Source organism: the organism of the source record quoted next, unplaced genomic scaffold (genome assembly GCF_019419815.1).
Source record: "Pyrus x bretschneideri cultivar Hongxiangsu unplaced genomic scaffold, Pyrus_bretschneideri_v1 Contig27, whole genome shotgun sequence".
NCBI classification, from domain to species: Eukaryota; Viridiplantae; Streptophyta; class Magnoliopsida; order Rosales; family Rosaceae; genus Pyrus; species Pyrus x bretschneideri.
Window position 1 is genome coordinate 3,208,418 of NW_025999579.1, and position 27,355 is coordinate 3,235,772.

Consider the following 27,355-nt stretch of genomic DNA (forward strand, 5'->3'; position numbering starts at 1 on the left):
CGAGCTTTTGCGATTTTTTCTTTTCTTTTCTGCAGTATAGTAACCTGTGATTTATGTTCTGGATTGAATTGCAAATCAGAATGTCATGATTCAAAATAAATAATTCATGTTTCAAGCCATGCTAGGCATAAACCAGACCGGACGCGGCCAAACATACATGAATCCACTCAATTCACATCCGAGCGGCTCAATTTTTCTGTCTTCCATGCTAAATACTCCCGAATCGTGGCCAACCATCAAGCTATCTTCCATGTCCAAACTATCGTCAGTGAAATAGATACAGTTGGGTTTTATTAGCCCCTTGAAATCTTGAGCTTTAATGGCGGTAGTGTGGTTATGCCCCACGAAAATTGTCCACTCCCCTAAGACATTGATGGGTTCCCATTCGCTATCAAACTGATCATACCTGTAAGCCTCAAAGTCGTAAGTCTCATGGCCGTAACGGGGGTTGTCCTGCACAAATCTTATCAGCATCACGAGCTCTCCGCCAATGCCGACAAGATAGACTTTGCCTCCTTTGAAGGTAAAAGGGGGAGCGATTTCATCAACGCTCGGCGAAAAACAGCCATCGTCATCAAGATTGCACGAAACGAGCTTTCCAATCTCAGTAGTGGCAAGCAACTCCTCCCCGTTAAACAAAATAATGTCTTCATAGTTATTCCCCGCATCTTGTAGCACTGTCCATGTCTTGTCCCTCGCTTTGTAGCATATGAGCCTTCGCTTCTCTCCGAAAATCGCCAACACTTTGTAATCAAACGGATCGCGAGAAGGGTCTGAGGATAGCACAGCTTTGTGAAGAACACGTGAAGGGTCTTGATCGTAAAACGGAGAGGAGGAGAGCTGTGGGAGAGCGATTTGGGCGCGGTTGAGAGGGTTGAGGAGGGTGACCAACGACGTGGTTTCATCGCGCAAGATTAGCCACCCCGATGACGAGCCACATACAGTCTTTTCAAAAGCCTCCGGCAGTTCGAGACAGTGGGTTTGGTGGGTGTAAAGGCTGAAGAAACACTTCAGGTTTTGGTTTTCGTAAGCTTCAGCGCCTTCATGAACGTCGTGGTGGTGGTGACGGTGGTGGTCGGGAAGCATGAGCCATGGGAAGTCGAGAGGGAGAGGATTGTGGGCAAGGTCGACCAACATGTTGGGTAGTGAACGAATATTAGGGTTTGATTTCTGGAGATGACAAAGCTACGTACAAGCTAGGTAATGGAAGTTCTGAATAATGATGGAACGAGTCTGAAGATATATACACACACACACACAGTGGAGTTCCCAAATAGCTTGGACCAGGAGAAGTGACCGCTTTATTAAGTTTTGATTACTTGTTTGGGAAGTTCATCATATATAAACAGTAGAACTTAGGGCTGAAGTTTGGAAAGTCCAAAATATACTTTTATAGTGAATCGTGGATTTTTACAATATAGTGCAAAACATTCTTTGTAATTATAGAACGACATAAAAAGTTTTTTACTATCAATAATTGACTAGAGCAGATGGGTAGGAGAGGTTTTTTAGATTTGAATAAATAGTTTCGTCTTTTAGAAAACAAATCATAACTTATATTAAATATTTTCGCTTCTAATTGTATCGAGATCTTTTGTATAAAAACTCTACATCTATTGATTGCACTGTCCCACATCAGATTACACGGGCACAATTTGATGCGTCTCTTTAAAACTCTTTAACTTTTTCGAACAATCTAGCTATTGAATTGTTTTTTTGTATAATATTTATACTTTCAAAGTACAACGTAAAAAATTTGAAAATTTGTGTCCTCTGTTAAAATCACGTAAACTTAAAGGTGGAGGAAAGGGATCCTCTCCGGATTCCTTCCACCAAATTCACCCAATCATCTAATTCAGATTCTTGACATTTGATCAAACAGCTAAAGTTATTATCACTTTTAAAAGAACCCCCTGTTTTTAGCCGTTTGATCAAATTTCAAAAGTTCGGATTGATTGATTGGGCGGATTTGGTGGAAGAAATTCAAAAATGATCTCTTTCCAAAGGTGGAGGATGTAAAAATGCACTTAATTCAAAAAATAAAAATAAAACAAAGAAAACTTGGACTTCCGTCAACTGAGCCCTAATTTTTACTGATTATATGAGAAATTAAATTTTCTAAACATATAGTTAAAACTTAATTAACCTAGCTAATTAATTTTCTTTTCTTTCTTTCTTCTGTTTATAAATTAATTTTCTTTTAGTCGCTTCTTAATTTCTTCTGAATCATGATATTCTCTTCTGCAAACCAATCCCTAACACAAATCACAGACTATGATGCAGAGGAAAAAAAAAAAAATTCACAAACGCTTCGGATAAAAATAAATGACAAACTTTGCTTGAGCTAAAAGATAAACGACTATGCCAGGCAACGCTAACGCTTCATTTTCGTGCATGACAGATGATTCCGAAACTCTTTGAATTGGAATTGGAATGCTTGTTTCCAATCCGACCCAACCAAGAAAAATAATTGCTGGTATTGCAGTAAACCGCTATTTTTTCATTTCAAATTCCGACCCAAGTTCATAACAAACCAATGCAAATGATACACAACACTATATTACATGAGCTTCACCAGTGGCAACTAGCAAGACATATTCTTAAAAGACAAAGCAAGTCCTAAGCGTCGTGATTAGGGAAGAAAACATTGAAAATACAGGATAAATGTTGATAAGTTTGCACAATGATGCTCAGAGTAACAATGCTACTCATAAGATACCTTCGAACAAATTCGGACTGTCCTACAAGCTCTCCCATGATGGGGTTAGTCTGCTGTCCAACTCTGTTCCACAATTTCCCTCACTCTTCGGTTGTACTCACGCTTGTTCTCACTAAACATGCGAGCAGCTTCTGAATTTGCAGGAGAGTTTGGGTTCGGATCACATAGTAGCGACTGCAATAAGCATATGCAAACAGTTAGGATCTTCCCAACGTATACACCGCTGTTTATATTTGTAGGGTACTACTATATCCTTCCTTGAGACACTAAGGTGCAGAAACAAAATTTTAACACCCCAAAGACGATCTCATTTTAGTTATAAGCTTTATAGATGCTTCTTGCCACATGTATACCTGGCTACGTGCTTTTTGAATTCACAAATATAACCAAGGAAACAACAATGCTATGCACACAATCAAACATACCTGGATAGACGTGAGGATAGCTGCCACGTCATATATAGGACTCCATTGATTCTGTAAAATATCCAAACAAATACTTCCATCCGCGTAAACTGACCAAATTTGAAAGAAAATTTGAATTTAGAAACCACAGGAGAAATGTTTAACAATTAACACAAAGCAAATGCTCATATCAAATATTTGTGTGCTCCAACTTACTATTTGGATGAAACATTCTAGAAACAAATCGGACTGTTGGTGGTTTGTTCGGATAATCCTCGGTAAACTGAAGAGTCAACTTAAACGTGCCTGTATAGCTCCAAGGAAAGTTATTTAATGTATATATCAACATAATTAAGCTTATTTAACAGAACTATGCATACAATTGTCACGTCAATGAGAAAAACGGCACAACTACACAAACAAAGGAGGAAATTTATTAGTTATAATTGGAAAGTAAAAAATTTTAAGAACTTGGTGAAATAAATAATACATCCGACTGCGATCTAAATAATTCATCATGATGAAAGTATAAACTCATTAAAATCAAAAGAAACAGAAATAGTGATTCCACGCTATTAACCAGAGCATAACATAAGTTCTGTACAGGCTGTTTGTCTCCAACCCTGAATATAAAATGGTGAATAAAATAGCCCATAAGAACATAATCAAAAGTTCAGTGCAAGGATTAACTGACCTCCATCCCAAGGAGTATCATCCGGACTGCAATCCAAACCAGACAAGAAACGAGAAATTGCTTATCCAACCGTACTTAAACATACCCAAAAAAATGAAATATTAATGTTGCGTAATAGAAGAGAAAACAACAGTAGATTTCTTATACTCATTGCAATTTTCCAACTTACCCAAATATAACAGCATTCCACAGCATTATATTGTTATCATGGGGAGCCCCACTAATCCCTGCAGGCGGGTCCTGTTGCAGCCTCTTGAAGTCTCTCATCAGCCTCTTCCTTGCAGGAGTCGACATCGCTAATTTGCTACCACCTATATATCATCAACCCATTTTAATAAACCGTATTTTAGATTAACTATGCATTGAATGAAACCAATTTCATCTTGTTTTCCAATGCAACATCAAAAACCACTTTTCTACACCACATTGCATACAACAGATATTGGGGCAACTCAATTTGCGCAACGGAAACACATAATTACCAATACAAATACTTTTAATTACGCCGTAGATAGCTCAGCTGAGCTAAGCACAGACATATTCAAATCTCAAGACCTGAAATCAAGCTCAAAAACTGGAAATTTCACTTCAATTAAGCAGCTTCTCAGATGTTTATAAATATGCATGACAACGTAAAGAAGCATCCTTTCTTCACTAATTCAACACCAACAAAAACACCGTAAATTCATATTCAGATTACAAATACTCAGGGTACCAAAAAGCCAATAAAGCTAGACAATTTGACCCCAATCCAACACAAAAATTGAATTTTTCTGTTTATACATGCGCTAACGCCTAAAATATCAATCAATTTTAACAGTAAAATGGAAAATAAATTAAAACAACAGAGATTGAACACAATTTGGGGAAAATTAGAGGAAGATTATCTCACCTGGAGCTCCGAATCTCCGAGAGGTCCCGATCCGAGCAGTCTCCGAATTGGGTTGCTGAAGATGGTAATCAAAGAAGGGGTTTCCGAGGTGGGTTTGATCAGATCGAAGCCGAAGCCATTAGGTTTGGTGGGGAGAGGAACACAGAGCCACTGTGAGGGAGAGAGAGGGTGGAGTTTTGTTTTGTAATTTAGCTTTATTATATCAATATCAAGTGTAAGAATTTGGGAATTTTGTGGTGCGGTTGGGGTCGGTCTACTCAGCACCGTCCCTACATGCTAGCTGCCCTTCCGTTTCTTTGTCAGCTTTTCTCCTAAAAATGTGAAGGGAGGAATATTGTCTCTACCCTTTTTCTTTTTCATTTTTGTGGTGTTTCTATTTCTTTGAGAGGCTCAAGAGCTACCATTCTCATATCATGATCCATCTTTGGGTTGTCATATGATTTGACTGTAAGTATCAAACCTTGCATTCGAGTCAGAGGAGCATTTGTTCTTGCACGTAAAGTTCTGAGTTTGAATTTTGATAATGATACTAGTGTATGGACAATTGTCAACCGTTAATGCATATGAAGTTCATTGTAAAATAAGATAAATTTTAACAGTGTAACATTAACGATAACATTGACACATGATTATATGAATAACTTGTTAGAATTAACATAGAATCCGGCATCATGTGATATGAGTCACAACCATCAAAACACAAACCATATTTCACAACCATTATACATGGAGAACATACATAGAGATGCTTCAGTTCATGATGATGCCATGATCAATATCAGCAACAAAGAACAATCCTCTCCCCAGAAAAGAAAAAAAAAAGGCGCAAACTAATAATGGGTCTTAGTTCAAAATTGAGCATTATATCTGTGAGAACGTAGGCCAGTATATATAAAACACAATCCTATGAAACTAAATTCGTTTCCATAGTAAATTCAGTTTCTTGTTCTTTTAATCCTAGAACAACATGGATTAATAATCCATTCTTATCAAGTCTTTCTATCCAAACTTGAAACCAATAACCGATTCTCCATACTGATACTGATGCTTATTCTTACACAACATTCGTATTAAGGAAAGACAAGTATTAATTGACAATTCATTATCAAATATCATACTTGTACATAGACAACAGTCTCATCGACGAGCATGAGATTCATAGAAAGACATTGCATTCATGAACCAGGAATACAATGTATGGTTTGCTCTTTACAAATTATAATCACACTGTATTCATGACACACCAACCATGCGTTGCTAAAAATGTTGTCATTTCCTCTTGCTCCTTCATTGACTCCCTTACAAGTCACGAGCTAGCTGAAAAAGGATGCAGATCATATCAAGCAAAGAACTTACGGTGGGGCTTGGTTGGGTTTTAATTTCACCTTTTCACCTCGTTTTCATTATGTCTCGTTTTCATTTCGCCACTTTCACATTAAGCGTCGCAGAGCGTTTATCTACCGTCACTGAAGAATATATCCATATAACCATTTTTGTAACTGTTATCGTCTCAATGAAAAATTGCTATCAATTCTTGTCCAAAAAAAAAAGGGGTACACCAAAGTGATAGAGATGTATTTGGTCGCGCAACACTTAATTAAAAATATCAAAGCTTATGTCAGCTAATCTCGTTGTCAATCCTTTTCACGTATATCCACGTTTAGGAGTAAAGACAATTTACAGCCATACCATCACCACTTTGTATCTTAAAAAAACAAACTAATACACAAAAATTCAAACTCAGTTTAATTACCTTGTTTGAATTAATTAATTATTAACAAATTAATAAATATTATTATTCAATTCAAGAACTATAAACTCTTGTGGCTTCTAGTAACGTCAGATGATGTAGATCGATGCACTCTTGGGGGTACTTGAAAATGGGAATGAAGGTGGCAGAAACATTAGGCTCCCGAGCTGCGAATTCTCTGGAGTTGTTTTGTTCAAATAGCTTGATGCACATCCTATTAAAGTGAGGAAGAAATCAGTACACTGTGAGCTATGACTTCACGGATTCACAAGGAATTTAGAGTAATTCCAGTACAAAGATGGAAGATGATGATGTAAGAGAGAATAGAGAGGCAACAGACAATATGACTCTGCTATTTCATTCACACACATTCACCATAATATCTGCTAGAGAGAGAGAGTACGAATAAAATACTCACACTTCTAATGGTTATACACTTTTGGCAGTATTTAAAATACATCAAAGACAATCTCAGCCCTCCATCTTACACCCTATGAGATATAGACACTTGGCAACTTACTTACTTAAAACCTATGAGACTCAAATAAGAAAGATACAACCACATCAACATTTAACTAATTATTCTAGCAATATGAGCTAGAACTACCACTGCCATATCAAATCACAATTTACACACTAACATCCCCCTTTAAATTATGAACTGACTTCACACCAAGAAGTTCTCTGAGATAGGTGAATAACTCCCTTGCTACTGCCTTTGTAAAGATATCAGCAACTTGCTCCTTTGTAGGACAGTGAACCAAATCGATCACTCCTTGTTGCAATGCCTCTTTTATGAAGTGGTACCTTCTGTTTATATGCTTGCTTTTCTGATGAAAGATAGGATTCTTGGTGATAGCAATGGCTGAAGTATTGTCACAGTTCATTGGTGTTGCAACAGATTGCACTTCACCAAAGTCTTCCAGAACAAATCTTAGCCAAGTAGCCTGTGTTGTTTCCTCAGATGCACTAATATACTCTGCTTTAGCTGTGGATAAGGTAACACATTGTTGTTTGACTAAAGCCCAAGAGAGAAACTCCACTGCTAAAGGTAAAAGCATACCCAGATGTGCTTTTCATGTCTTCTTCTGAACCACTCCAATCACTATCACAGAATCCTATCAAAATTACTCCTTTGCCTTTCTTGTACTCCAAGCCAAAATCAAGAGTCCCCTGAACATATCTTAGAATTCTCTTTACTGTCCCATAATGCTTGTTAGTAGGACAATGCATAAACCTTGCTAACAAACATACAACATGCATTATGTTAGGTCTAATTGTTGTGAGATACAATAAACTCCCTATAATTTTTCTACACTGGGCTTCATCCGCAACTCTTTCCTCAGTTTATCACTTGGTACAAGTTGAGTGCTAATGGGTTTACAATCCTAAAGTCTAAATTTCTTTAACAGAGATGAGGCATACTTTCTCTGGTGTATGAAAATGCATTCTTCAGTTTGCATTACTCCCATATCAAGGAAATGATGTAGAAGGCCCATATCAGTCATTTCATATTTATGCATCATATCAGTTTTGAATTCATCCATTAACTCTTGACAGCTTCCAGTGTATATTATATCATCAACATAAATTGATACTATAATCATCTCTGAGTCTCCTCTACACTTGGTACACAATGTTGCCTCACTAGTGCTCTTTTTGAAACCACACAGTGTAAAGTATGAATTTATCTCTCCATACTAAGCTTATGTGTCTGTTTTAAACCATATAAGGCCTTGTGCAGTTTGTAAACCTTATCCTCCTCTCATTTCACAATGAACCCATCTAGTTGATCTACATACACCTCCTCTTCTAGCACACCATTTAAGAAAGCTGATTTCACGTCCAGTTGAAATAGTTTCGACTTGTTCTTTGCAGCCAATCCAATCAAAGTTCTTATTGTGTTTAACCTAGCAGCAGGTGCAAAGGTTTCATTATAATCTATCACAAGCTTTTGTGCATAGCCTTTTGCAACAAGTCTAGCTTTGTTATTTTGAACTGAGCCATCTAAGTTCAACTTCCTTTTATACACCCATTTCACACCAATCACAGGCTTATCGAATGGTTTTCTTACCAGTTCCCAAGTTTGATTCTTCTCAATCATGCCAAATTCATATTCCATTGCCTTCTTCCATGCTTCATCTTGTGCAGCTTCATTATAACACTCTGGTTCAATGATACACACATGACATCTCGCATAAATCTCACTCAAGTTTCTATATCTCAGTGGAGTATAATCATACTAAGATGTAGAAATAGCACTGCTTGATTCACCATAGGCAGTAGTTAGAGAGCCTTCAATTTTAAATTGAGAACCTCTAGATATAACATCTTCATCAACTTTATTCATTTCCAAAGATTCATTTCCAGAAAATGGAATGCACAATTCCTTGACTTTATGTTTCTCCCAGTCCCATTTACCATTCTCATAAAAAAAAATCACATCCCTTGAGAGTATCACATTCTATGTTTCAGGATTAAGCACTCTATACCCTTTCTCACAAGTGCCATATCCAATGAAGATACCAATGACACTAGTTTCTTCCAGTTTATGTCTTAGATTTTCTGGAACAAGAGAATAACACACTGAGCCAAACATTCTCAGGTGTTTAATTCTAGGTTTTCTTCCACTAAACTTCTCAAAGGGTGTAATATTCTTCAATGCTTTTGTGGGGCATTTGTTTAGCAAATACATAGATGTGTTCATTGCTTCACCCCATAGATTTTATGGAAGACCTCTCATGCAACATATATGCATTTTGCCATCTCCACTATAGTTATGTTCTTCCTTTCTACAACTCAATTCTGTTGTGGAGAGTATGCAATAGTGAGCTGCCTCTCCAATCCCAAAGATTCATAGAACTTTTCAAATTTACTCGAAGTGAATTCTCCACCCCTATATGTTCTCAATTTCTTCACAGAATAACCACTTTAAAGCTCTACCGTAGCCTTAAACTTCTTAAACACATAGAAGACTTTTGACTTGTGTTTCAAGAAATAGATCCAGCACATCCTTGAGTAGTCATTAATGAATGTAATGAAGTATCTATTTCCACTCATTTTTGGTGTTTGCATAAGGCCACACATATTTGAGTGTATTAGCTCCAGTAACATATTTGCTCTCCAAGTTGATTCTTTTGAAAAAGACTCCCTGTGATTCTTTCTCAATGCACATCCTTGACACACACATTCACTGTCATGCATTATAGGTAATCCAAGAACCATATCATGTTCCTGCAACTGCTTCAGACTCCTATAATTTAGGTGTCCAAATCTTCTATGCCACATTGTAGCACATCGCTGCACATTAGCCTTTAATACCAATTGATCATTAGATTTGAATACTAGTGGAAAGCACATGTTTCTCTTTTGCTTCACACTCACCACCAAGTTTGTCAATGTCCTGTTGTCAAAGATATCCACCTTATAGTCACCAAACACAAGAAAATACCCATGTTTAGTCATTCGTCCAACACTGAGTAAATTCTCTGCAAGTCCAGGTACTAGCATGACTTCTTTTATATACTTTTTCCCCTTCTCAGTGTCATTAACAAGAGTTCCTTTGCCTTTCACATCAACGAGAACCCATATGCCAACTTGCACTTTTGCTTTAATACTTCTGTCAATGTCCACAAGTAGATCCTTTCTAGAGGTTATACGATTACTACATCCACTGTCTATATACTAGATGTCACTCACAGTTTTCACTTTAGTTGTTTGCTTAACTAGGAAAAGATTTCTAGGTTCTTCCACTTTGTTTGCAAAGTTCCCTTGTTGAACATTCTTATTGAGATTGCAAACCCTGGCAATATAACCAAGTTTGTCATACTTGTGACATTTTACATTCGCTTTCAGCCAACACTATCCATAGTGTAGCCTATCACAATATTTACAAGCACCACCAATATTGCTAGTTTCATTCCTTACACTTGGAGGACTTGTTATTCCATTGCTTCCCTTTGAACTTGAAATTCTTCTGAAATTTTGTTCCACTAGTGTTGGTATTTTGATTACCAAATTTACTATTCTTAGGTGAAATATCCAGACTAGCAAATGCACACTTATTACTACTTTCTCCATGTCTAGTTAACCTCAGTTCATACCCTTTCAATATGGCAACCACATCTTGTGCATCAATCGCATCAATATCTTTAGTATTTTCTATAACGGAAGTTATACTATCATATATTTTTGGGTAAACTGATCAACAACTTTTGTACAATTCTCTGATTACTAAGATCTTCACCATAACTTTTCATCTGTGTCAGATCCAGTATCGACTCCACTGTAGTACGATATTGTCTGTCAGATCCAGTATCGACTCCACTGTAGTACGATATTGTCCGCCTTGGGCCCTGGCCACGCCCTCACGGTTTTGTTTCTGGGAACTCACACGAGAACTTCTCAGTGGGTCATCCATCCTAGGATTGCTTTTGCCCAAACTCACTTAACTTCGGAGTTCGATGGAATCCGAAGCCAGTGAGTTTCCAAAAGGCCTCGTGCTATAAGAGGTAGGCATGTACATATAAGGCACATCACTCCTTCTCATTTGGTCGATATGGGATGTTACAATCTGATTTATCAAATCAAACAACCTAGCCAGATATACAGCTAGAGATTCATTTTCACCCATACGAGTATACACAAAGTCACGAAAAAGACCTTGTAATTTCATAGATTGTACATGTTTGTCTCCTACGAACTCTTGCTTCTAAACATCTTATGCTGCTTTTGCAGTTTTCAAAGTTGCAATGCGTGGAAAAATTTGATCCAATACGACTCCTTGAATGATTCTAAAAGCCTTTGCATCCCCAACCAGATTTTCACGATGTAGCTTCATCTTCGCCTCTGTTATCTCTTCCTTCGCCTTCTCTGGAAAAGAAAAACTCGTCTCAACAATACTCCATAACTCATGAGATCGGAAAATTGTTTTCATTCGAATTTTCCAGCAATTGAAATTATAAATATAGGAGCATGAAGCTCCCCTCCACCAAACCTAGCCATGTTAGACTAAGATCGCACCTCTCGCTCTCACTGATTTCCTTACAATGAGATGTTGCGAGAATCAACACTCACATAATTAACGCCCAGAGTTTTCAAACCGAACCTGGCTCTGAGGCCATGTTAGAGTGAGGAAGAAATCAGTACACTGTGAGCTATGACTTCACAGATTCACAAGGAATTTAGAGTAATTCCAGTACAAAGATGGAAGATGATGTGAGAGAGAAGAGAAAGGCAATAGAGAATATGACTCTGCTATTTCATTCACACACATTCACCATAATATCCGCTAGAGAGAGAGAGTAAGAATAAAATACTCACACTTCTAACGGTTATACACTTTTGGCAGTATTCAAAATACATCATAGACAATCTCAGCCCTCCATCTTACACCCTATTAGATGTAGACACTTGGCACCTTACTTACTTAAGACCTATGAGACTCAAATAAGAAAGATACAACCAAATCAACATTTAACTAATTATTCTAGTAATATGAGCTAGAACTACACTACCATATCATATCACAATTTACACACTAACACATCCAATGCTACTGTTTATTCCCTATCTGTGACTGAAGGAATGGAGAAAGAGTAGCAGTACTGTTGTTGCCAATGATTGATGTAAGGGCGGTGGCTAAGGCGGATTGGAAGCTAGGGTCAGCTGTGATTTCCTCGGTTGCAGCTGCAATAGAGTCTGGTTGAAACTGATGCGGAACTCCTCGAGGGGGATTAGGGTTGGGGTTAATATTCTTCTGCATGCAGTTTTGGTACATGCTGTTTTGCAGGGGCTGCTGCCTGATTCCAGGACTACTTAGTGGTGCAATTTGATTCTTGTTACTGATATTGTATGGAGGTAACTCGGGTAAGCGGGTCCTCCAAGACGTGTTGGTGTTCGACTCAGAATTTGATCCAAAGTTGAGGCTGGTGGAAGGGTAAAGTTGACGGGAAGAACTTGATGAAGAAGAGAATTTGTTGAAATGGGACAAGGAATTGGATGGTGATGAAGGGTTTGAAGTGAGGTCTAAGGTGATTGTTGGGAGAGAAGATGAGAGTGAAGAGTTGGGTTTGTAGAATCTGGATTTTGAGTTGTCAGAAAGGTAGAAATTGTAACCATGAAGATCGTGCACAGCGATTGTTGATGGGTTCAGGCGGCCAGAGATTGAAGATGATGAACCGGATAATAGCATGGAAGCAGCTGCAGAGGTAGTGGAAGCCATAGCTGTGGCTGACATTGGAAGTGGGTGATTGTGTGTTCCTTCATAGGTGGTGATTAAGATGGACATGTCCTCTGCAAACCTTTGTACCTAAATTAATTGCAAATCAAAAAATTAGCGTACAAAATAGTTTTAGATACCATACAGTGTATCATATTATGTGACAGGTGATGTGTCACTCACCGACACAGTGAGGTGCATGCATTTACCTGTTTTCTTACTGGACACGAAGGTGCAATGATGCAACGGTAGTAAGCACGAGGCCATGGATTTCCTTTTGCAATCTTTTGCCCATATTTCCTCCATTGGCATCCATCGTCCATCTGTGTCCAAGTAAAATTATACTTTAGTAAATAAAATCTCATGGTTACAATTAACCAATCTTTAGTGAATTCCATTTTTAATTGCATGCATTTAAACTACTTAATATCACTAATATGTGTGTAAACTAACCGTTGGGGTGTCACATCTAGCTCTCACTGAAACCCTAGCTTTCTTGGCTGGGCTCTGTTGCGCAACTTCATCTTCTATAGCACTTGATCTCATTGTCTTGAGAACCTTTTTTGGTAGCCAAGTCTTACCAGCTTCTTCCTTGGGCACTTCTTCAAGGCTGCTTCCAGGGCTTGGATTTGCCAAGGGAACTTGATCAGTTGTAGCACTTGACTTAGCTGCTTCATATTTGCAGTCTAGCCCCAAAGACAAGCTTTCTCCATCTGACTCGTTTTCTACTTTCCCTTGACTAGTGCTAGGGTTTTTATCATTCTTTTGGTTCCATTTTGGTTTTCCAGAAAATGATCCGAGGCTGAGTGACACAAACTCGGATTCCTCGTCTTGGTTATATTTCTTAATAGTACTTGGAATTGCAATGTCCTTGGACTTGTTTGCTTTTTGTTGAATGTCATAGAACTGCATTTGAAGTGTCTGGTAGTCCTCCGTTATCCGATCCAGGTACTTCTTCAGCCTTCGGTTTTCTTCTCTAACTTTACCAATTTCCGCTCTAGCAGATTCAAGCTGATAATCCTATGAAATATTTGAGAAATAAACTCAGAAAAATTAGTTCTCTCTAGCCTTTGGTTTTCTTCATATATATGTATGTATGTGTGTGTACGCGCGTGTGCGCGTGCGCGTGTGTGTGATAATAAACAAAGTGAACGTAAGTACCTGTTCCTTTAGACTTGATGAATTAGATGCCACTGAATGATCAGGTTCCGCCGAGGACCCCTTTATGTTACTTGTGGTTGACATCTGTTCAATTAGTATCATACATATATAGTTATAAAAATTCATTGAAAGATTGAAGAATAATCAAACCTGCAGTGTTACATTTTAAATTATAAGAGTTAATAATGATCAACCGGACACCATTGCATTTTTTTTTTTTTTGTTACATGAATTTAGCCACCACTAGGCTAACCCTATTAACACCGTTGCTCGGTTCTTATTAAATGATCATTCCTAATCTGAATCAAAGGTCTTATACTCAAAACAAAAGCATACAACTCTAGGCAGCCATAAGTCATACATCCCTGTCTTCAAACCGCTAGCTAGATGGCCAAATTAGCTCTGGTTTAGGCACCACCCCATTTCAATACTTCACTATCTTTGTTAAATAATGAAAGCAAATTGTGGATGTTGATTGTTGGTACATGTACCTTAAATTCATGGACTTCTAATAATGAAAAATATGTATCTGCTCACGATTTAATTACCTTTCAAATATAGTTAATCAAGTTGCGCATGCATGTAAATCCAATAACTTGGGGAGAAGATTCAGATCAGCGAGAGATGGATTTAAATCCAATGGATATGATGAAAGATATTTATCCACGTTTTATTTACGTGAAATTCAAAAGAACTATATAAAAAAGATAATACAAGAAATCATGCTAACATTAAAAAGCCTATTGATTTCTTTGGCAAAAAAAAAAAAAAAATTGATTTCAAGAAAAAGGGATAATATTTCCTTCAAGTTCAAAGGTACTTAACATATATAAAGTTAAAATCCATAACAAATATTGGCCATTTAGAACCCTTGTTATAGATCAAAACTCACACCAAAATTTTTTTCTGTGTGTAGAAATAAGATAAAAATAGATTGTAATCTTCAAAAATTGCATAAATTCTCCCAAATCACAAGCTCAATCTCCACACACATACACACACACACACACACACATGTATAACATATATATACAAGATTTCTTGAATTTCTGATAGATTTGGAAAGAAAACAGAAACAAATTTAGATGCAATATTATTATTATTATTATTATTATTATTTTCACTTACAATGTCTTCTTTGTAACCAGCTTCTTGATCATCAGCGCTACTAATAGATTCAAGTACTACTCTTTTCTCTTCCATCTCTGATGCTCCACGGCTATTAGACTTTCCCGAAGCAGCCTCCATTGTTTTCTTCAGTTTTCTCTCCTTTTTCTAGGGCCTCCTCAATCTCTACTCTGCTTATATAGACAGCGTGCAGTTTGACTCAACCCTTTAAAAGTTTGAAAATTGTTAAACTCATATATCAGATGAGATAGCTTATATAACTATTATAAAATAAGCTCATAATTTAAATGACCACGGCACACACAAAATGTGAACTGCACCCGTTCTCCAATTGCAGCAAAAGAAATACACACTACAACGATATATTTACGCTTACATTAAAATTTGGACTATGCTATATGTCGAGTCAGTTATAATTTGATACCCGTTTTCTCATCACATACGAGAGTGGAACTAAAAACCTCTTTACTTAAAAGTTGAGATGAATATTACTAAATTGTTGTGCTAAGTAATATTATAAACAATTTCATTATAATCTTGTTAAAAAGGAAGAAAACAAAGAAGGAGAATTTAACGTCAATGTTTGAGATAACATGCTAGGAAAGACAAAGGGTAATGCTAAGGAGATTAAGGTTGTAGACTAAATTTGCAAACTAAATAATGTGTCACCACTAAGAAATAAATATGTTAATCAATACTGAAGTAATAATCAAATAATCAACTTTCATCTCATTTAATTTACCAATTTAATCTTGGGAGTTTTAACGAAAAACCCAAGGTACTGTTCACTTTAATGAAAAACCACATTTTTACACTAAAAAGTCAATCCTAGTACTATTCATTTTACCCTTTATTTTGTCCTTATCATTAAAACTTAAAGTTTTCAAGTCATTTTCATTAATTTTCCTTTTAATCTTCCTAGCATTGCCTATAGACAAAACTTTGAATAGTTTGAAGGCTTTGAAGTTTCGTATGTTACAAAAGTCACATGGGGATCGGGTCATGGTCAAACCTTGTCCGTAGATTTATTTTCAGGGGTGGGGTATTAGGGTTTTGTATCTACTGAGAAAAGTTAAGATTTAGGTAAACTATGGGTGTTAATTACAAGTATTATGGTCAGTTCAAGAATTTTTCTTCTTGGATTCATTTGTCCATGCATTTGACCTTAACGTAAATACCATAATCAACTATGGGTGTTAAGTACAAGTATTATGGTCAGTTCAATAATTTTTCTTCTTGGATTCATTTGTCCATGCATTTGACCTTAACGTAAATACCATGATTAATTCATGTTGGAATTGGAATTGGAATTGGAATTGGAATTGTATGCAGCTCTCCAAAGTATACCAAAAGTTATATGAAACTGTATACACGTTATATATGTTGAATCTTCATAAACATAAATACATGACAGTATAGTTTGATTCTCCAGATTGCTTATAACAGTTTCTTATTTTGATACTCCTACCTTATACTCCTGTATGTCTCTTGGCTTGTGATCATTTAACGGTAAATTTACATGCCATCATATGATGAAGGATGACTAGAGATGATCAGAGATTGATATTATACCTTGGATAAGTCAATGTCTGTGTACAATTTTCAAAGGATTAAATAAAACTAGGATTACCTTCGGTACATTGTCGTTGGACAAATTATGCTAGTATTTTATTTGAATAACAATTCTACAAATTAGTAAATAAAATGGAAAATTTGGTGTTTCAAAACTTTGAAAATTATGGGAATTTTTTTATATATAAAAGCTAGTGTTCGCCACCCTTCCGGGGCATTAAATGAATCGAACGATCGAAGAATATACTACATTTTCTACATATCATAGCAAATCCGTGGAAACCCATTAAATTACTTGGCAAAGCAATATGAAGCATGATGGCTCATCAACCCCATTTTGCCCAAATTAAATCGGATAATACTTGCATTCCCGCAAGGGAATGACTTATTCTCCACTTGCAAATAACGTATTTTCACTGTATAAATTTTATAATCAAAACCGTTCAATTTCTTAATTTTTATTTGAAGATCTTCACTACAAAATCATTCGAACCGGATATCGTTCCATCCTAATGTATCAAATAAATCAATGATGCAGATACCAAGTAGCATCCTTATGATAAACCGTTGATTTATTTCATACATTTAGATGATTAAACAATTGAATGATTTATTATAGAGATAAGCTTCAAATGGAGATTAGAAGATTGAACTTTCTCATTATGAAAGTTTACGATGAGATACGTTATAAATAAGTGGACGAAGGAACTCATCCTCTAAAGTTGAATGCAAGCATTATTTCAATTAAATATTGAATATTAAAATACAAGCAGTCCACTTGTAACCGCAAGGCTCGGCCATGAGCAGCCCCTATATTTATATTACATGTAGTATATAGGTACATATAAAATAGAATTACTGTTCACTTTTAACGAAAAACCATATTTTTACCTTTTTCTGGTACTATTCACTACACCTTTATTTGTTATTTTCATTAAAACTAAAGTTTTTTTGAACTTTTTATCAGTTTTCTTTATAAAATAACCTTGGGATCATGAACGTTGGCGTCTAATAAACCAAGCTACAAATATATATATATATATATATATATATGTATGTGTGTGTATGTATGTATGTATGTATGAATCAACCTCGACCAGGATGAGAGTTTATGTATGATTTGATCCAGGTGAAATTTGTTTGAAATCAAATAGTTAAAGACATTTATTTCAACATTTGAAGTGTTGTGTTCAATTTTTTTTCTCTTTCACAATATCGTTCTTATATACATATATACATATATATATATATATATATATATATATATATATATTAAACCTAATTTGTTACTAATTAAGTTATGAAATTGTTGACCTTAAAAATTACAAAGCCTACGTGGCGCGCAGGACGAGTAACTAATGAGCTAACTACGTCCTTCGTTTGATGCGGGGCGTGCCAACTCGTTGGCCAAGGAGTAAAATTTGTAGATGTTGCGTTGAGCGCGATGCTGACTTCTTGATCTTGCGATTGCGATCGAGGAAGGAACAAGTCTTGGCCTTTGGATTCTCGAGCCTGAAGACAAGGCTGCTAGTTCTGTGAAGTTCACGAATCGTTGACGCCGAATTCGCTCACAATGTTTATATTCGTAAGAGATAAGCATGTCGAATCGACACCAGACTATATGGACACAAGTATTCAAAGGAGATGTATGTCTTAATGGTAAATGTGGTTCGGCCGTCAGAATGCCGAATTCTGAAACTCACTTGTGAGTATCCAATCATAAAATCACTCGGCGTTCGATGTGCCGAATGTCGTAACTCGTAACACCTTACTTGGCCGAGAAGGCTAATAAGATGACCTCCGCCAACAAGGATTAGAAAACCCTTCTCGACCAAGACTTAGATAGGTAACCAGTCGGCCTCGACGCAGTGCTGTTTATCCAAACTGAAGGTGCTCCTCGGTCGGCTGATTCTACAGCAACGGTGTTGTTTATCCAAACTAAAGATGTGTCGGCGAAAAAAGAAAATAAAAAATCTCAAGATGTTTAAGAGGTTTGCGCAGGGCAATTGTGTGTTGAATTGGAGATACTTGAATTGTGCACTCCGTTCTCTATTTATAGCAGCAAGAACAAATCCTTCTTACGATCGAGTTAAAACCATACTCGGACTAGGCCTCCTTACCCCAATCCATCTTATCTCGGCTAGTCCTCCTTCCATTAGGATTTTGAACTCAACCCCATATTAGGCCACATTCACTTCCAGGTTTCAACGTCCTTATCCGGCCGAGAATCCTTACTGCACCAGGACTCAACTTCTTCATCAAGCCGCTCCGGAATAGGGCTCAACCACCTTTACTGAATAGCCCGGGACCACCAGGCAGCCCATAGTATATTTGGAAAAGCTTTGGGCCGAACCTACGTTTGGCCCAAAAATATTATTTTGGGCCCAAACAGAAACTCTTGATAATACTTCAACAATTGTACTTAATTAATTATCAATATCACCTTATTAGCTACCATACAGGGGCCGTGTTGCATATGCTGTTCCCTTGGTGTTTCAATTAGATTGGTTAAAACTTAAACCGCCCTTATAAATTGTTTTACCCTAAGTGATTTGTCAAACTGAGTTTTGAGAGAAAGTGTGTTGCCAACAACATCTATTAAACATAGCCTTACTCTTACTTTGCGAAGAGATTATTTTCACGACTCGAACATGAAAAAATATTAAGGTTTAAAAGTTTAGAACAAGTACTTAAGTTACTTTCAATCTGTTCAGATAACTTGAATTAATCCTCATAATATATAATATTACCTCTTATTAACTTCATGTAAAATATCATTCAATTAATTGGTAAAGATTATAGATCGAGGAAGCCCTGATCAGTTTATTAATTACCCAGAGATCAGAGTCAACAGCCTAGGAAGAGATTATATGGTAAGATTATAGAAGTACTGTTCATGCTAATCATGTTACTAATTAATCTTGTGGATTATTAATGCCTTCAAACTAAGTTAACATGCTTTAATGTTTTTTTAATCATGGTAGATTCTACTCGTTTAATTTTAGGATAAATAAAGACTTTAATTAAGTCAACGAATTATTTAAATGACTGAGATATGCCTAAGTGGACCAACCAACCAAATAACAAAATAACAATGTATATGGATCTTACATATATGTTGTTTATCAGTCAATTGTTCGAGAGCTTCCCAAGGAGTACTTCTGGTTCTATAGGTGCTTGAAACAATTTATCTTCTCCATATTACTATATCTCTAGAGTTAAAAAATTTATATGAGGAACTTTAGATATTGTTTTAATTGAAGTGGAACCTAGCAAGAAAAATAAATATAGAAGCAGGTGGTGTAAGTTCTCAAATGTCTATGGGTGGTATATATTACGCAAAGCCCAACGATCCCAAAATTTTAAGAACTATTTCTTTCTGCATGGATGAAAAAAAAAGGTTTCAATCAATAATGTTCAAAAGGTTGATCGACACTAGGGTTTTCACAATTAAAGAACTTCTCGTCAAACATCCGACTTGAAGAATAAAGATGTATAGCTGACAAAATTTTCTCTTCAAAATCGATCATGCACGCCATATGGTTTGAAGGAAGTGCAACGTTCCTTAACTTTCAAACGTGAGATTTATGTTTTCAACACTTTTACTTTTGTGTGAAGTTATTTAAGATTAATACGTGGATATTACACATTGTGTGAAGAATAAAGATTTATGGCTTGAACCTTGATCCGATGGCTTTCAAGGAACCTTCTATGGAACATATATTTTCACTTCAAAATCAGTCCAAAATGTTAAAGCCAACGTAGGTGCAAAAATACATTCCACCATCCAAATTATTTTTCTTGATAGAGAAAAAAAAATTGTGTTATATAAGAACTACGTAATATAACTAATACACCGGCTAGAATATGAGAGTGAACATGTATCTATATCATACATTATTAACTCATATTCTAATATAATGGAGCTATATCATTGTAATCGTATTTCAATTTCACACATTTATTATTTGCAAAGAATATCAAATGTCTAGAAAAATCAGATAAGAATAACAAAAACGAACATAAGGAATCGTGGGTCTAATTTTTTTTCGGTCAAAAGGTAACATTGTATTACCAACAAACCAAACGTACAAGATTGGATGCCCAAAAACACACAAAGCATAAAGCAACATGAGGAACTCCATAACAAGGACAAAAGAAAAAAGTCGAGCCCAATACAGCAAAACACACTAGGAAACCCTATAACACCTGGATCATCTTCCGCCGCCGAAGTACCAGCAGTACTTGCCACCGACCACAAACAAGTTCTCCTGTAAATGCCGGATATAAGAACTAGCCAAGCCCCTGAAACAAAAGAAAGAACATTTCATCATCTTCTAGCAAACGCCCCACAGCTCGCAATCGCTGCCGCCAAGAGAATGAAAGAAAAGTACTCCCATTAGGTAGATTCGTGGAATATATTGATCGTTGAAGGTCAAGCATTGACTGATGGTCTCAAAGCTACTATTCGAAGGCTTTCAATATATAAAAGTTGATTGAGGGTGATTCCAAATTGCTCAGATGGTCTCCATCCCTTGGTCTCTTTGAACTTCGGCCTTGAACATTCAAAGGACGGCGTGTTGCTTTTATCAAATAAAAAAAAAAAAGAAAAAAAAAAAGGGCCTACACTATAGTATGCTCACTGCAGAAGCCGTACATCATTAGTCATACAACTTATCACCTATGCAGCTATGCCCGATGGTGAGATGGTGAATTGTTCACATACATGTTTTTACTTTTCGTTTATTTTTATTTTTAAATTCTTAAACGTTGGATCAAATGAATTGAAAAAAAATTAAATAACAGAAATTAATAAAAAAAATATGTAAAAGGTAAAAATAGAGGTATAGATAAGGCCATCTTTGGATCCTCCACATGCTAAAATCCTTCCCCATGGAATTGGATCCACTCTGAACCCGATGCCCGGAGCCTAGGGATTAAAATATCTGAACCCTTGATTTGTGTTGAAAATAAATCAGATCAATTAATTTGTATAAAATGAATCAACCAAATGAATCAATGAAAATCGTTTAATTCAATTTGTGTGGCCCAAATTTTTTTGATTCGCTCCGAACACGTCTGGAGTGAATTCAATTCCGTTCCCCATAACCTGGACTTTAAAATTACGATTTTGTGCCATTGGGATGTGAAAAACTGAAGTGGCAGCAGTAGTTACAGATTACAATCATAAATATAGGAACAGAAAAACCAAAGACTGCGGCGCGAGAGTGAGTCGGTGACAGTTTCAACTCGACCTCTAACTTATCCATTTACATTTACATTTGCTTTTATAGGGAGGACCCAAAAACTCAAATTTCGTTAACTTCTGCATCCGCCACCATGAACCGGATTCTGGTTTCAAGAGAACTCAGAGCCAGAGCCCCGCAAACTGCCTTGAGCTGGTTCAGTTCACTCAACCTCTCAAGGTGTGATTCTCTGTTTACTGGATGAATTGCTGGGTTTTGGTTCGTGGGTTTTGTTGTAAACGTTAAAAATATATCTGGGTTGGCGTTGCTTTGTGGATTTTATGTGATTTAGGATATTGGGTTTTGTTATTTTGCTGATATCGGCCTTTGGATGCAGAAAAAGTTGCAATCTTTTGCGTTAGATTATCAAATATTTTGGTTTGTTTTTGGATGATGAGGAAGTTGATTTGTTTAGGCTGGTTAAACGATGCCGATTAGTTTTGTAGACTCAGATAACTAGAAAAATGATGTCTTTTAAGCATCATCATTCATCAACGGTTTGTTTTGGTCTGCAGTTATGAAAATATACCAAATTTTAATGGTTAATTTCGTCTTGGTTTCGATTATGATTTGATCGATGTTCCCGTTGCATCTACCTTTGGAAAATGCATTTTGCTTTTAATTCAAGACATATTGTACCTGTAAATTTATGTAACTTTTGATGAAAAGAGAGGAATATCTGTAGTAGCATTTGTTATCATTGAAAAGAAATGCTGGGAGATTGGTTTTAGGCCACCATTATTTCCTGCCGTATAATTGAAGAATTTGACAATTTTTTGTATGTCTTGGTGTAATGGCTTTTCAAGCGATAATCTTAACAGTTTCGGTTTACCTGTTTTATGGCAGATCTATTCACGGGGTACCCTTTGCAACTGTTGAAGTGGAAGAGATATCGGGATCACAGCCTGCTGAAGTTCTCAACTTGGGTATGTTCTCATATTTTAGCAGTACCTGTCATTTGCCAGCGGAAATTGGTTCCCATGAAAAGTGCTCTGCACTCAGAACAGAAATTGGTCTTGGAGTTATAACTGGAGACTAAAAACTTGAACGGATTATAACCTGATTCGTTAAGTGTATTTCCTTACATCAACTTTTTTGACAGTATTTTCTATGTTATCTTTTTATACAAAGAAATGTCGTATTTTTTCAGTGCAGGGTAAATGGAAGAACACTGATAGATGGAACACAATTTTGGATCCTTTAAATGGGGAGCCATTCATTAGAGTCTGCGAAGTTGATGAAACAGGAATTCAGGTATGCCTGCAGATTGTACAGTACAAGTATCCTTTTTTGCTTTTTTTACAAATCTATCATTTCCTTTGGAATGTAATGTAGTAATTAGCTTAAACTGTTATTTGTTCCATGTCATTGATATGTACAGTAACTAATGTTTTTTGGACTGCTGTATTGCTATTGCAGCCATTTGTGGAGAGCTTGTCCAAGTGCCCGAAACATGGTCTTCACAATCCGTTCAAAGCACCAGAGAGGTTTGTGTTTATTATCATTCCTGTTTCTGTGTCCTCATTTATCTTTAGATATCATCAGTTTCGCTAGATTACTCGCATAGATTCATGTAATGGTAGAGGATAGCAAGATTTTCATTTACTTTTCCCTTTAAAGAACTCGACAGCGATATTCTAAAAAAATTGAAACAAAAATTACAACTGATATACCATTTTTTGCAGGTATCTTATGTTGGGGGACATATCTGCAAAGGCAGGTCGCATGCTTTCCTTGCCAAAGGTAACAACTGTACAGCAGAAAGACAGTGTTCTTCTTTTTGACCTCCTTCTGTTGGATTATGATGATGCAGTTCAACCATTTTACATGATTATTATAATTTTATGAACAATTTTAATATTGTATGGCTGTCAGGTTTCTGATTTCTTCACAAGATTAATACAAAGGGTTGCTCCAAAGAGTTACCAGCAGGCTTCCGGTGAAGTTTATGTTACTCAAAAATTTCTGGAGAATTTCTCTGCTGATCAGGTATGCACTATAAACAAACATCACCACAGTTCACGTTCATGTTTATAGCGTATACGTGAGAGAGAAAAGGGCCCACAAGTATAGTAGTAAAGTAACATTTCATTTATTTACTCTTGGTTTAAGCACAGTACAATGCCATTTCTGTAACCAAATTCACATAAAATCCTTTTTCCAGTTTCGTTAATATCTTGTTTCACACGTGGCAGGTCCGCTTCCTTGCAAGATCTTTCGGGGTGCCTGGAAATCATCTTGGACAGCAAAGTCATGGTTTCCGTTGGCCTTATGGTCCTGTAAGCATTACCTCTGAACATACTCGGTTTTTGTTTGTAACCCAAAACCTTGAGCTCTTCAAACAAATTTCGTTATTTTCATAATTGGATATAATAAAAAACTCTTTTTGCAGGTTGCAATCATTACTCCCTTTAATTTTCCACTAGAAATTCCTGTACTTCAGTTGATGGGTGCACTTTATATGGGTAACAAACCAGTCCTCAAAGTCGATAGCAAGGTATGCTGGGCTAAATTTCTGGGTCTAACGCAATCGTTTAATCTATTTGAAACCCTTCTCAGTTAGGTTTTGGATTCTTTTTTGGTCATGTAGCTCATTGTGATCTCGTCTCGTTGTGGATAATTTTAACTGGTGAGGAAACATTTTCTTTGTAGGTATGCATTGTCATGGAGCAAATGATGAGGCTGCTTCATTACTGTGGGCTACCGACAGAGGATGTTGACTTCATAAATTCTGATGGGAAGACAATGAACAAGTTACTATTGGAGGTTCGTTCAATGTGCAGAGTTAAATTGTCTGCTACTGTACATTGATCTATAAAAGACACTGCTCATAGCTTTCATCCGCATATTTGCAGTTCCTAGAGGTCATGTTACCAACTTATGACATGTCAATTGAAATAACATTTTACTTGATTTGCGTCAACAGGGCAATCCACGAATGACCCTTTTCACGGGTAGCTCAAGAGTGGCAGATAAGTTGGCTGGTGACCTGAAGGGTCGTGTTAAGTTGGAAGATGCAGGATTTGACTGGAAGATCTTAGGGCCTGACGTTCAGGAGGTTTCTTACAACAATCTTATGTTTTTAGATAATACAACTCCTTCTTTGTAGAGTCACATACGTTATTGATTTATCTTGTTTCTTTTCTATATGGCAGGAAGACTACGTTGCCTGGGTCTGTGATCAGGATGCATATGCGTGCAGTGGTCAGAAATGCTCTGCGCAATCGATGCTCTTCATGCATGAGGTAAAGATTCTCCGATTTCAAACCTTCTGGAATCTGTATACATTCCCTTGTTGTTGAGAAATTTCGAGTTCAACGAACTTGTCAACATTTTTGTTATCCTTTTTTTGTTGATGTTTTATATTCTTATGCAGAACTGGTCTAAGACGTCAATTCTATCCAAAATGAAAGATCTGGCTGAGAGAAGGAACTTAGAAGACTTAACGATCGGCCCTGTCCTTACAGTACGTACACTACCTGTCCTGTTCGAACTAATTTCAGTTATTTAACAAAATATCTTCTTACACGCGTATGTTGTTGATGCAGTTCACGACTGAAGCAATGCTAGAACACAAGAATAAATTGCTTCAGATACCAGGTTCAAAGCTACTCTTTGGGGGCGAACCTTTGACGGATCATTCCATTCCACCTGTATATGGTGCTATAAAACCTACAGCCGTTTATGTTCCACTTGAAGAAATACTGAAGGAAAAGAATTATGAACTCGTAACAAGAGAAATTTTTGGGCCATTTCAGGTAACAAAGAAAAGACATGCTACCAAAGTTTTTCTTCTATCCTTTTTATTTTTATTTGTTTCATTAGGCACTTCTTCACAGCTATAGGTAACTGACTTGAGTTAATATATTTTCACCCAGATTGTCACCGACTATAAGAACGATCAACTCCCACTGGTGTTGGATGCTCTAGAGAGGATGCATGCACATTTAACAGCTGCTGTCGTTTCAAACGATCCACTGTTTCTACAGGCAAGACTTAACCTTTGTCTCTATATTTATTCAATCACAGATTTTTCTTATCCCAAATCAACTGCGCAATTTCCATTTTCCTTATTCCGAAAGTCTATTTTGCAGGAAGTTATTGGGAACACGGTAAATGGAACTACTTATGCTGGACTGAGAGCAAGAACAACTGGAGCTCCACAGAATCACTGGTGAGTACAAAATCTCTTATACTTTGAGTACTTCACGAGAAGATCTCCGAGCGCTTATATATGTCAAACAATGATCTGTGACAGGTTTGGACCGGCTGGAGACCCGAGAGGAGCCGGCATTGGGACCCCAGAAGCAATAAAGCTGGTGTGGTCTTGCCATAGAGAGATCATCTATGATGTTGGTCCACTGCCAAAGCAATGGCAAACTCCACCTTCTACCTGAGAGCGCTGCGCCATTAGGACTCAATGAGAAGAACGCGGCGCCTTCAGTTCAGTGCGAACAAGTATGTAGTTGTAGGTTCAGTTGCATCACTGATGTAGGACATAGCAGCTACCGCTGACCCTTTCGACATTTTCTGTAGTTAGAAATAAAACGAAGGGGATTTTCTTCTTCAAGTCCTTCTAGTTAGTTAATTGTCCCCTTGCCTTCTTTCCTTTCTGTGATATATTATGCCTGATGGGGAAAGAAAGGGAGTGATCATCTATGGTAGTAGAGTAATGATGTGGTAATTTTAGGGGTGTGATATCCACACACCCCATTTTACTTCTCACACACCTTTTTAATTTTCGGACGTCGGATCAGATGAATTGAAAAATATCAACGAATAGAAATTATCAAGAGGTATGTGGATAGCACACCCCTAATTTTATTTTGGGCATTTAGATATGGGCTCAAAAAATAAACACAGTTTTAGGTTAAGTCCAGTATTATCTTTTCTCCATTTTTATTTCTTTTGTACTCATTTTATATTTTTTTTTAAATATTAGAGATAAATTAATATCTTCTAATTTCATGAATTTTCTAATTTCAATAAATCTACTTAATATCTTTTAACAAAAAAACTAATATACAAACACAAATCCAGACATACAGTCCTAATTCAAGTAATAAATATATGAATATATATTATACTTACAAGCGAGAGATGAAACCCAACTAAAAGGTACAAAAACGTAATATACTTATAAGTGAGACATACTAATCTGTGATATGTTGATTATAAAAAATAAAAAAATTGTCATATAAATAGATAAATATAATTAACTTGTAATATAGGTTGATTATAAAGAAATAAAATCTATAAATGAGGTTTAGAGCAGGAAGAAAAAGAAATAGCAAGAAAAAAAGAAGAAGAAATAAATCTTATCATTAAAGAAGGAATAATTCATAATAAAATAATTCAAACTTAAGAGTTTGAACTTGTTTTATTAAAATGGACTATTTCTAATATTAGCTTACAAAATTGAACATATATCAAGGTTTATTTGACTCATACAAATGGTGGATGATGATATATAATTGTCATTAATTCGATATTTGTTGTAAAACTGACGGTGTGTGCAGTAGAATAAATAAACAAACACAAAATTTACGAGGTTCCTCTACAGTCAGTT

At 36.4% G+C, this 27,355-nt stretch overlaps 4 protein-coding genes across 4 annotated transcripts; 1 reads left to right on the forward strand and 3 right to left on the reverse strand.

The window, feature by feature from the left end:
• Positions 1-81: 81 nt before the first annotated feature.
• Positions 82-1,281, reverse strand: LOC125478848 (F-box protein SKIP23-like). The gene has a single exon (XM_048587521.1). The coding sequence runs from the start codon at positions 1,135-1,137 to the stop codon at positions 112-114; it is 1,026 nt and encodes a 341-aa protein (XP_048443478.1). The 5' UTR covers positions 1,138-1,281; the 3' UTR covers positions 82-111.
• A 1,198-nt stretch (positions 1,282-2,479) lies between these two features.
• On the reverse strand, positions 2,480-4,887 carry LOC125478838 (ubiquitin-conjugating enzyme E2 2). The gene is made up of 6 exons (XM_048587504.1): positions 4,710-4,887; positions 3,987-4,128; positions 3,818-3,843; positions 3,340-3,429; positions 3,145-3,233; positions 2,480-2,893 (listed from the first exon to the last, which is right to left on the reverse strand). Exons 2-6 carry the CDS (start codon positions 4,109-4,111, stop codon positions 2,765-2,767), a joined length of 459 nt encoding a protein of 152 aa, XP_048443461.1. The 5' UTR covers positions 4,112-4,128; positions 4,710-4,887; the 3' UTR covers positions 2,480-2,764.
• Positions 4,888-11,694: 6,807 nt separating this feature from the next.
• On the reverse strand, positions 11,695-15,137 carry LOC125479024 (WRKY transcription factor 72B-like). The gene is made up of 5 exons (XM_048588027.1): positions 14,969-15,137; positions 13,841-13,924; positions 13,133-13,699; positions 12,889-13,002; positions 11,695-12,769 (listed from the first exon to the last, which is right to left on the reverse strand). Exons 1-5 carry the CDS (start codon positions 15,086-15,088, stop codon positions 12,014-12,016), a joined length of 1,641 nt encoding a protein of 546 aa, XP_048443984.1. The 5' UTR covers positions 15,089-15,137; the 3' UTR covers positions 11,695-12,013.
• A 6,637-nt stretch (positions 15,138-21,774) lies between these two features.
• LOC125478939 (probable aldehyde dehydrogenase) lies at positions 21,775-26,356 on the forward strand. Its single transcript, XM_048587840.1, has 16 exons — positions 21,775-21,966; positions 22,633-22,712; positions 22,937-23,040; positions 23,206-23,273; positions 23,472-23,529; positions 23,662-23,775; positions 23,982-24,065; positions 24,179-24,283; positions 24,439-24,552; positions 24,713-24,844; positions 24,942-25,031; positions 25,163-25,252; positions 25,335-25,544; positions 25,665-25,775; positions 25,881-25,960; positions 26,045-26,356. Exons 1-16 carry the CDS (start codon positions 21,881-21,883, stop codon positions 26,181-26,183), a joined length of 1,665 nt encoding a protein of 554 aa, XP_048443797.1. The 5' UTR covers positions 21,775-21,880; the 3' UTR covers positions 26,184-26,356.
• The last annotated feature ends 999 nt before the right edge of the window (positions 26,357-27,355 follow it).